Below are 12526 nucleotides of genomic sequence, written 5' to 3' on the forward strand. Positions count from 1 at the left end.
TTTTCGGTCGTTTTGATTTTTCCTAGAGGTATCTCTCTTGCGTACAATAAGTGGATAACGTTTTTTAATTTGTGTTTCTTCTGCATATCATTATTTCTTCTGTGTATTAAAAGTTAAATTTTGCTTATTATTAAGATTCCCTTAACGTGTTTATTAATTTGTCTTGTTTCTGTAGTACGAATATATGTGTATCATGATAGATTGTAATGCATATTTCATTTGCGTTTGCCAATTACTTTTTCACTTCCTCAGCGATAGGTATTTTTTTCCTCATCAATAACCTTATCTTATCCTCGCTCGATACAGCTATTCTAAGATATTTATATTTCACTATATGCTCTATCATTTGGTTTTTATCTCAAATTTGCACCTATGACGAAATTTATAATACATATCTAATATCTGGTGCTTTCATATGAAACTGGAATAAAACACTTGGTAGATAATATTTATTTGTTTTGAGTACACTTTTTTTAGAACCTAGTACATAAAGGAATAAATATTTGTCTGTTTAGTGTTTTCCAAGTCTGTAAAACATAAACAGGCTTAAATATTAGATTATACATTTATTAAGAATATTCAATATCGAAATTGAAGATTTTGTATCACAAAATATGAATAGGTTTTTACATTTTGTTTGACGTTTTAATCTTCTAATCGGAGTTCATTTTTCGAAAAACTATAAAATTGTGAGAACAAATTGCTATATAAAAGTACGAGGCAATATTCTCATGCTGTGAGCTTTGCTGCTCTGTTACTTGTATAACGCTTAAGCTATTTTTAATTTTTTGTCAATATTTTTGAGGTGTTTCCTTAAATGACCATGTTTAAGGTTAGTACGTTTGATTAAATGAAATTGACATTAATTTAATAGTTTCCATTTTATTAGTACTGATGGTATATAACTAGCATCTGTTGGTACTATATATCAATTTTAACATGTGGAAGTGAGAGCACTCTCTTGTTAGTATTTTCAGTGTAAATTATGTGGCAGCCGTAGCTCAGTGGCTGTGTTACTGGCTTAACAAGATGGAGGGCCCGGGTTCGAATCCTGGCACCGACAAAATTTTCAATTTCTAATTTAACTGCGCTGCCACCGTGCTTCGGAGGGTACGTAAAGCCGTCGGTCCCGGCTACGAAAGTAGTTGTTAAGTCATATTAGGGGCGCTTGCGCGACCTGAAAACCCTAACACTAGACCTTAGCCAGAAAGTTACACGAACTTACTTACTTACTAGTATAAATTATGACGAAACCAGAAATAACCCATAATATTACCCCCGTGTGATCTTAGTATTTCCATTGATTGAATAATATAGGGTCTCCAATATTTCAGTCAACGGTATGTCAGAGTGGCTTTTATTAATTTTTATATATATTTGCAACATGAAGAAGAAAGTTCAGTATAGGCAGTTAAACAGCTAACCTGTCAATTTAAAAGTAAGAGCAAGTACCAACTTGCTGAAAATCATACCCATACACAAAAGGGATGATAAAATGTACTGCACAAACTATAGCGGTATAAGCTATGTATTAATTATTAGGATATACAGATTTTTTTCTAATAAACCTATAACGATTGAGTGAATAGGTGAACAACTATCAAATAGGAGACTATTAGTGTGGAATTAGAAAAAACTTAATAAATCATTGATCAATTATTCACAATTAGGCAGTTAATGAGAAATGTTGGGAATACAAAAAAAAACATTAAACTAGTTATTTATAGATTTTGAACAAACACATGATATAATAATAAGAATAAAACTATGGAATACTATAGCATAACTAGGCTTACCTAAGAAATTAATTAATTTAACAAGGAGAAACGTACAAGTAAAGTAATATTTCAAGGAAAATTATCGACTTATTTTCAAATGTACATTGATCTCAAACAGGAAACATGTACAATCATTATACAATATAGTAAATACTTATTTAGATAAACGTAAAATATTTCACTGAACGTTAACGATAAAAATGTTACAAATAAAGGTTAAAACATTCTTTTCAATTCGCCGTAAAAGATTTAATAGAGTTCAGCACACAAGATAAATTCGTAACCAAATTCATATACCAGTAAACGGTACTCGATACAGCAGCAAAGTAATTTTAACAACAAATATAAATCATAGCATCAGCTCTGGAAAATTGTGTTTTCTTTGACAGACAGCAACCACAAATGTGAAATTAGGAAAGATTAGTATGAAATAAGAAAAACTGAATGAACCATTGATCAAATATTCAGAATTATATACATAATAAAAAATGTTAGGAATAAAAAAAACATTACACTAGTTATGTAATTGTATGGCAGAACTAGGCATACCTAAGGAAATTAACTGTCAACTCACTTTCAAATGTACAGTGACCTCAAACAGGAAGATGCCGTGTCTCCAATCGTGTTTACCATCGTGTTGGAGAGCATCACCCGCAAAGTAAATACAGAAAATCTCAGTTTAATAAGCAAGGTCCTTACATTATACAGACTTTCGACGATGAGTTAAATATAGTAGCAAGTATAATTATTAGTAAGAAAAAACATTAAGACATTTAATAGGAAAAAGCGCAAAGAAGGGTCCTCCAAATCAACGATGACAAAAAAATATATGGCTATTATAAGAAGAGCACTACGAAATAGGATAGGACATAATATTTCAATAAACTAGTACAACTTTGAAATGGTTCATCGGTCTAAATATTTGGGATTTAAGAGCAGTTTTAATAAAAACACTACAAAAGAGAATAACAACAGAATACAAGCTGGTACTTGCTACGTTTTAAGCAAAAAAATTAAATCCAAAAATACATCCCGCAGTACCAAAAATAAGAATCTACGTATGTAAGTGAAACACGGACAATGAAAAAACAAAATAAGAGCCGATTGAGCGTCGCAGAAAGAAGAATTCTTAGAGAAATATATGAATCTTATGAATCACCAATCAATACAGAGTGCAAAACAATAACTTTGGCGTTGAGATTTAGTTTCCTGTACGACGTTGCAATCTTTATATACCTGTTTGACCTTAGCATTAGTTCCCGGTCGTAAAACACTTCTGGGGGTTTTCCTAGCAATCCTAATCTAATTAATACCTGAGTTTTACTTACATTGTTTTATATATCCTCATTTTAGTAGTTCGTGTTAGACTTCTGGATTTAAAATTGTTATGAGGGTTATACATATATTAGTTTGCTACCTGAATTTTCCCTTTGATCTCTTATGTGAAAACATTATCTGCGATATCTAAAACGCTCCTATCTTTCAAAATTATAGGGATCTATTGTTAAGTTATATGCCCTACTACATCGTCTCTTTTGTCTGTTAATGAACATTTATTTGGTTTTCTCGTTACTGACTACTATATCGTTTTTTTTGCTGCTAATAGCATTATTCTATAGTATTCTAATATTTAATCTATGGATTAAATCTGGATAGCGGATAGATATTCTTTACTTTCTCGGAGAAATTATATTCTAACTCACAAAAATCCTATTAAATTGCCAAAATCGCCCTTGCATATTCTATTTACTTATGAGGGGCAGCAGCAATATCAGTACCATAATAATGCATATAGTCATGGACTAGCTAATCGTTGGATAATAGGAAGCATGAATGTAGCAGTTTTAATAGTTTGGTGACTGCTTGCTGAAATCGGGGAGTAGAGATATCTACCTGGGATACCTGGGAATTACACTGTCTAGCTACGGAGACCTGGACAAAGAAATGAGAGATCAAGTACTAAACGCAAATAGACTGGCAGGATGCCTTAATAACACTATATGGCTAAACAGACACATTAACACTGAGATGATATCAATTTATAAAGCCAGTGTAAGACAAATAATGACATATGCTTCAGAAACAAGACCCGGCACAGCCACAACGCAAAGAATAATGGAAACGGCAGAGATGAGAGTACTGAGAACAATTATAGGAAATACGCTGAGAAATCAAAAGAGAAGTGAAGACATTAGAAGAAAATGTAACGTAAAGTGTATAAATGAATTTACACAAAATAGAAAAAAAGAATGGAATAATCACATAAGCAGAATGGAGGAGACCCGTGACGTCAAAATTGGAAGAGATAAGTCACGAATCGGCAGAAGAAGTATCGGACGATCGCGCAAAAAATGAAGTGATAACCTTCCATAGAGGTATTATTCCACCAATGAACAAGTAAAATTGCTTATAAAGAGAAATAATAACAAGAAAAAAAAGTAACATCTCTCAGATAAATAAGCGGAACAACAGAAACAGTATAAACGTGAAATTCCAGAATTAACATTAAATAAATTACCGCAAATCGTACGAAGTGAAAAAGTGTTATTTTCTGCTCATATATATAATAAGAACTATATTTAAACCAAGTGACAGAAAAAAAATTATATATACATTTACTTCTAAATAATTAAGGTCTATAAAATTATTATTAAAGTTAAAGCTTATACAAGCGACAAAGTTTTTGAAACAATTAGACCGAACATAATATCATAACTGTAAAACATAATATATACGGAAACAATAAAGAAATAGATATGTTTAGTGGTTATGAAACCGCTTGTCGTCTGCCATGAATTTTATTACAGAATCAAGTTACCAATACCATAAGACACCAAAATATTTTGTCTAAGTAATGACTACGATAAAAAGAAATAGAATACTTTTATAATACACAACGTTATAACGTTGTGTAAACGCATGTTAATAACAATTGGTAATAAAGACATAAAGATACCCACTAGAAAGTTTAAAATTTCAAAACGACAGTAAAATAAAGTTCAAGTATATTATTTTCATTATTTGTTCAATACTGATGCCATCAATTTTTATTTTACATCTAGTTGGTTCTTTGCTGACTACTATTGTTTTAGTTTTCTGAGATGAGATTGTCATAATAAATTCATAATGCCAGGTATTTTATTTCTATTACCTATGTGGTTATTCCATTCTTTTTTTCTATTTTGTATCCATTCATTTATACACTATACGTTACATTTTCTTTTCGATTTCTCAGAGTATTTCCTGTAATTCTTCTCAGTACTCTCATCTCTGCCGCGTCCATTAGAATAGAATAGAATAGAATAGAATATTCTTTATTAATCCCATCATATCACATTGTGATATAGGACAAGTCATAAAGTACATAAAGCATGATCAACAAGTTATATAGGACAATTACATAAAACAAAATCAATAAAATATAAAAAACAGATATGCGATATAGAGCGTCTCTGAACCCGTCGGTCCTCATTCCCTGTAGTCTTTTATTAAGTCAAAATAATCATTTAGGTTGTAAACGCATAATTGGATCAAGCATGCTTTTAATTTATTTTTGAATTTTTTTATATTATTTTCATTTCTTATATTAAGTGACAAACAATTGTAAAATTTAGATCCTGCAAAATCAGGGCTAGTTTTAAAGAGAGTTGTGGAGTGTTTACACACGCTTATCAACCTCCCGTGTCTTGTCGGGTAATTATGAAAGTCAGAGTTGAGGGTAAAATTTTGAAATTTAGTTTTGACGTGAATAATACATTTATAAATATATAAAGCAGAAAAAGTCAACAGTCTGTGTTCAATAAAATATTTACGACATGATTGTCTATTATCAATATTGAATATCAATCTAAGAATTCTCTTTTGAGTTATAAAAACTCTAGAAGAGTTTCTAGAGTTTCCCCACAACACAACGTTATAGGCCATATATGAATAAACCAATGCATAATACACACTTATCAATTGATTGGTGTTAAATAGAGTTTTCAACTGAAGGATCGCATAGTAACCCTTATTCATTGTTTTGCATACTTTAGTGACATTTTCATCCCATGTCATATTACTTTCTAGAATGCTACCAAGAAATAGTGTTGTATCACTAAAGGGTATTTCCTCGGAACTGACTGTGATTTTATAACCATGGGATGGCTTACAGCGCGAGTAGAACTGCATACAAATAGTTTTCTTTGCATTTACCATTAAAGAGTTCCTTTTACACCAGGTTGTAAATTCCTGTGCTACTAAGTTCATTTTTTGAAATGAGTTCGACTTCAGTTGACTCGTCAACTACAATTGTTGAATCATCTGCATAAAGAACTGTATGGTCTGCAGTTAAAAAATGTATCAAATCATTGACATATAAAAGAAATATTAAGGGTCCCAATACGGAGCCTTGCGGTACACCTCGATCAAGATTAAAAATAGATGACTTCTTATTATCGACTTTTACTAGGAATTTACGATGTTGTAAGTATGACCGTAACCAGCTCAAGAAATGACCCCGAAAACCAAGGGCTTCTAATTTATGCAGTATAATTTCAATGTCAATAGAGTCAAAAGCCTTAGTTAAGTCAAAAAAAAAATGCACCCACATACCTTTTTCGATCCAAAGCAGCGTGGATATAATTAAATAATGAAATAGAAGCACTCTCTGTAGATTTATTAGGAAGAAACCCATGCTGGCATTTATTTAAGATATCATATTTATTCAGAAAATTTAACATTTTACTGTAAATACACTTTTCGATAATCTTAGAGAGTACACTTGTTACGGTGATTGGCCTGTAATTATCAACCAAACATGGATCTCCTTTTTTAAAAATTGGACTAACTACTCCCGTTTTAAGGTCACTTGGAAACTTGCCATCCTTGACAGATAGGTTGATGATGTGAGACAGAACAGGAGATATATATGAAGAAATGTATTTAATTATTTTAGTGGGGATTTGATCAATACCTACTGAGCTGGTATAGTTTAAGGAAGATATAGCATTTTCAATATCAAATTATCATTATTCTTTGCGTTGTGGCTGTGTCGGGTCTTGTTTCTGATAATGCCATCAATTTCTATTTTACATCTGTGGTCCTTTGCTGACTACTATTGTTTTAGTTTTCTGAGATGAGATTGTCATATTAAATTCTTTTGCTCTTATGTTAAATTTGTGGACCAATCTTTGCAGACTATCTTCATCTTGGGCTATTAATATTGCGTCATCTGCGTAACGGAGTATTTTAGTTTCTTTGTTTCCCATTCTGTATCCTCTTCGTTTGTTAACGCTTTTGATGATTTGATCCATAATCAAATTGAAGAGCATGGGGCTCAATCTCAACGAATCCCCTTGTCTTATTCTGCTGCCTATTTCTATAGGTTTTGTAAGTTGTCCCTCTATTCTGACTTCAATTTTGTTGTTTTGGTCGATGTTTTCGATAGTTTTTATAATATTTAGGAGAGCTTCTCTATTATACAGAAGATGGATTACATATTTCAGTCTTACTCTGTCAAACGCTTTCTTTAGGTCAATCAGACACAGAAATGCTAGTCTATTATAATTCAGTGATTTCTCAGTAATTTGCTTTATAACGAATTTTGCATCTGTACACGATCTACCACTTAAAAAACCCGGTTGTTCATCTGCTAAACTTATATTGTGATTAATTAGCACTTGTAAAATTTTAGTTGTAAGTTTTAGCGTAGTATTTAACAAGTTTATACCTCTGTAGTTTTTATCTCCTTTTTTATATAGTAGAGTTAGTTCGCTCCTTCTCCATTCTTCCGGCATTTTATTGTGTTTTATAATTTTATTAATTAATATTGTTAATTGTTCTGTCATTGCTGCTCCACAATATTTCAGTATTCGTTTGGTATCTCGTCTTGACCTGCTGCTTTTCTGTTCCTCAGGTTTTCAAGTATTTTCCGAACTTCCTGTACATTTATATTAAGTTCTTTATATGTTGTAATTTCTGATGTTTCCGGTTCTAGCGTCGTTTGTTTTTCTTCTGTATATAGCTTTTTTAGGTAGTCAATCCACGTATCATTTTCTATGTATTTTAGTTCTATTAGTTACTTTACCTCCGTTCTTTGACGTCTGATGAAGCGCTATATTTCCTTTTGCAGACGAGAAAAATTATGTTCCATTTCTTTCGAAAAACGTTCCCAGTGACCATTTTTTATTTTTCTTATAAGTGCATGTGTTTGGTTTCTAATTGTCTTGTAATTATGTTATGCCTCTTGTGTTTTGGTTGACATGTATTTCAGGTAAGCTTTTTTGTTTTCTTTACATTTTTCCTTCACTTTACTTATATTTCTTTTACCGAGAACTTTCTTGGCCGAGGCTAAGATATTAGACTTAAGTATTGTTCAGCTTTCTTCGACTCCATCACTTTCTGTGATATATGTATTTCTGTTTTTTTCGGTTCTTCTTTTCTGGAATAGGTATCTTGTCGAGTCATCCTGTAAGCTTTCGACTTTTATCTTTGTGGTGTATTTCGGTGTTTTGTTATCACATATAGTGTTTTCATTCGGCACAATACCAATTTGTGATCGCTTCCTATTTCTGCTGATGTTAGTGCTCTCTATTCAACAGAATATAGTCTATAATAGATCTTTGTCCTCTACTGTTTTCAAAAATGTATTTGTATTGTTCTTTGTGAGGGAAAAATGTATAATTATTACGTATCTGGTTTTTGCTGCAGAGGTCCGTTAGAAGGTTTCCGTTTTCATTTCTGATATTTTCGTTATATCGCTGTTTTATCGCTGGAACTAAATCATTGCCAACACGGGCGTTAAAATCACCCATAATGAATATATATTTATCATTTGGGGTCTCGTTTATTACAGTCTGAAGGTGTTCCTAGAAGTTTTCCCTTGTGGTGGTTTCTTTGGCAACACCACTGTAAATCATGAGATGGTCATCTATAATAATTTGACCCTTTTCCTTTTTTCTTTGTATCTGTTAACGCACACATGTCTATATTTTTTTTCTACAAGCTCTTTTGTAATTTTCTGCTCTCTTGTAGAGACTTTACGTTCAAAGCACCGATGCGAAGTGTATTTCTCGTTTACCACAAATTCGTTGTCCTCTTTCTCCCGTTAGTCGCCGTAATGAAATCATTCCTGTCCCGAGGCATAATTCTGTTTCTATGAGCTGTATGGTTTTAAAGTCTAATCAGTAGGGTGCTAAACTAGCTGTAGACCCCCTCCTCCTTTATTTGTGCTTGGAACCGGCAACAGTTCTGTCGAGCTACTCGATCTACCCAAAAAAAACTGCAGGCGGATTTGAGATATGTTACTTAAGGATGTACTTAATCTCTATTAATTCTTTGATCTGTTTTTTATTCTCTTTCAGATCTGTTTTATATTAGGTAAATTCTTATTTCAAACCCTCCGGCGCACTTTCAGGTCTGCATATTATAAAAGTATTTTAGTTTTTTTTTTCATTTTACTTTTACCTCTTTTTGTACTTACTTTACTTTCCGTGTCCGGAACACCAACAGCTTTAAATTTTGTATTTCCAATGGTTGGCTACATAAATGGCCCTGTCATTCGCTAAAAATAAATCTTCTTCTGTGTAGGTCTCTCTCATCTCTGTGCATGCTAGTAGATTTTTTGTGGTAACAAACTTTATAATCTTACCGAAGGGGCTTCTAATTTCAGAAACTGTTACACGATTACTCTATTTGATATACGTACATTTATGTACTAAATGTTTTAGTGCCAATGCATTTTAATAAAAAATACTAATTAATAAAAACGGAAATTTTCGCTTTTCCAAGTTTATAATACACACTTTCTTGTGTAATATGTTTGAAAATATATAAAAATAATATAAATTACCGCCTTGCTTATTAAAACTAAAAAGTAAAATAAAGGTATATGGCGGTTAACAATTTATATTTAACTACATAAATTAGCCAAATAGTCCTTAAATTCCTCCATGATTAAATTAATGGATATTTAAATAAATTTCAAGTTCCAGAATGTATCTGCTGTAAAATTTGAAAATATACTACTAATACAATTATTGGCAACATCGCAGGAGTTTAAAAGTATATGCAATATCGTAAATACGGATCCCAAAAATAGTTTATCCTTTTGTGGAGTCCACTTAATCCTACGTGTTGGTCGGAGTCTACATAAAGCGCTACTTAGATAATAAAATACACGGTGTATATTCTACTGGAGTTAGTATAATACCGTTTTAGAACGGAGCTTACATTAACCGCTAGATGTATATATATATATATATATATATATATATATATATATATATATATATATATATACAAAAAAATATATTAAAGAATTAAAAAATGAAAAGGAAGATGTAAACCTCCGAGATGTTGAATCGTGTTATGTCTTAGCGCAGGAAAAAAAAATTTTAATTTATTAAAAATTGTACGTTAAATTGTACGGATGATTGTATGTTTATTCCTCTGATTTTAAAAAAATTCCTCTGATTGTAAATATTGTTTGTCTTTAAAATTGTCTGTTTAATTGGCCAAGGCCATCAAACTAAAATAAAAAAAAATAATACATATTTAATGCTATCCGAAATCTGTTGAGAATAATAATTATTTTTATCAATGTTATTTATGATTTTAAAAACTAAATCTTTCGGCCAACCAATTACCGAAAATAGATTTCAGCATTTGGAAATATCTTCTTCGTTATAATTTTCAGAAAGAAGAAGTGCTTAAATTTTTCTTATGCGACTGGGACAAACATTTAATGTCTGGAAACCTTACCTATGTTGAGCTGTGTTTTAAACGGGCCATGAATGAAGTCATATGTATAATTGATGTCATTTTATGGTCTTCTTAAAAAGTAGTTTACAAATAGCAGATTGTAGAAGTTACTCTAATTATAGTAGCAGTTGTTACATTGTGAGTATCGTTTTTTAAACTATTTCCACCAGTTAGGAGAGAGACCTTTTAAACCAACCAAAAATCTATTCAATAACTACACATACTTTTTTTATCAATTCTGGTTAGAATTCTAAGTTACGTTTATCAGTCAATTATCGGAATATTATATCTGCATTTTGAAATATCTTTATTTTTATTATAATTTTCAGGAAAAAGAAGTCCACAAATTTTCCTTCTATGACTAGGAAAGTCATTTTATGGTTAGGGAGCAATCCGATTTTGAACGTGTTTTGAGGATGCCATAAAATATACTTATGTATATAATGGAAATGCTTGTACGGCTTCATGCTGAACATTAGAGGACCAATTCTAGTTACAACAGGTTCTACATGATAAAAATAATATATTTTTTTTTATTTATTTATGCCTCAACCTCAAAGGGTCATTAGCGTACAATTTAGAGTTTTACAGTTTATTTAGTACATTTATGAAATGTAAGTATGATATCAAAAGTTTTCATATCAGTTCCGTCACTTAATATTGCCTGTAAGGTATCTTGCAATTTATATCGAAGTCTTTCCATGCGATATAAAGGACACTCCAGTAAAATATGGCGAATACTGAGCACAACATCACATACGTTGCACTGTGGTTTTAATTCACTCTCCAGCAGATGTTTATGGGTGATGGCGGTGTGGCCTATTCTCAGACAAGATAGGATGGTTTGATGTTTACGCTTATTTGGGGTTGATTTCCAAGGTAATATGGAATGTTTTACTTCTCGTAGTTTGGATGTTGACTGATTCCACTTGGTTTGCCAATTATTGATTATTAAGTTCTTGATTACAGGTTATATATCTAGATGTGGAATGCTTCTGATTTCTACAGCTTCCGGACTCGAGATTGCTAGTTTTGCCAAGGAATCTACTTCTTCGTTACCAGCAATTCCAATATGGGAAGGAATCCATACAAAGTTGACATTTATGTTCATAGTTTGCAGTTGGCTTAATGCTGATTTAATAAGTAGTAGACTTGGATGACAAGGATATAAGTTACTTAGGGCAATTACAGAACTTAGGAAATCCGTAATAATGACAGGGTTTTTGATACTATTTTCTACCACAAAATTTATTGCATTGAGAATAGCGGTTAATTCGGCTGTGTAAATGGATATTAATTTAGGGAGTTTCATTAACATTTTTAGAGGCATCGGTATATATAAGAGTATGGTTACTGTATGTCTTGAACTCTTGGAGGACATATTGATATCATGCTTTGGGATGGCTATCTGCTTTTTTATATATGGAGAGTTTGGTATTGATAGATGGTATGGGAACAGTCCAAGGGGTAACAGTGTTAATATCGGGTATACAATAGGTATCTTGAAATTTGAATTCAAGTTCATTGAGGTATCTATTTACCCTTTCATAAAAAGGAAGGTCAAGCCTAGCATGAGTTTTAAAGATATTCCTAAAACGGTCTGAATTTACATAGTGGTTAACAGGATTCATAGGATTTGCCTGTATTGATGCTGCATATGTTAGTGAAAGTTGTTTTCTTCGGAATTCCAGGGGGACTTCTCCAGCTTCACAGTGTAAACTTTCAGTAGGGCTAATATAAAAAGCATCTAGTATAGTTCGCAAAGCACTATTTTGTAATCGATCGAGTTGTTTTATATTATATGGTTTTGCTGAATCATAAATAATACAAGCGTAGTCGAGTTTGGACCTGATCAAAGACTTGTACATAAGGGTCAGTGTTTTACTATCTGCTCCCCACGTATTGTGTGCAACAGTTTTTATAATGTTAAGTGCAGATTGAGAAGTACTTTTTAGATCATGAATGTGGTGGTTCCAGGATAATCTGTTGTCAAATGTCATGCCTAG

General features: G+C 31.9%; 1 protein-coding gene across 1 annotated transcript; it reads right to left on the reverse strand.

The window, feature by feature from the left end:
- Positions 1 to 11490: 11490 nt before the first annotated feature.
- LOC140452634 (uncharacterized) lies at positions 11491 to 11901 on the reverse strand. Its single transcript, XM_072546954.1, has one exon. The coding sequence runs from the start codon at positions 11899 to 11901 to the stop codon at positions 11491 to 11493; it is 411 nt and encodes a 136-aa protein (XP_072403055.1).
- Between the last annotated feature and the right edge of the window lie 625 nt (positions 11902 to 12526).

This window comes from Diabrotica undecimpunctata, chromosome 11, assembly GCF_040954645.1.
Source record: "Diabrotica undecimpunctata isolate CICGRU chromosome 11, icDiaUnde3, whole genome shotgun sequence".
In the NCBI taxonomy this organism is placed as follows: Eukaryota; Metazoa; Arthropoda; class Insecta; order Coleoptera; family Chrysomelidae; genus Diabrotica; species Diabrotica undecimpunctata.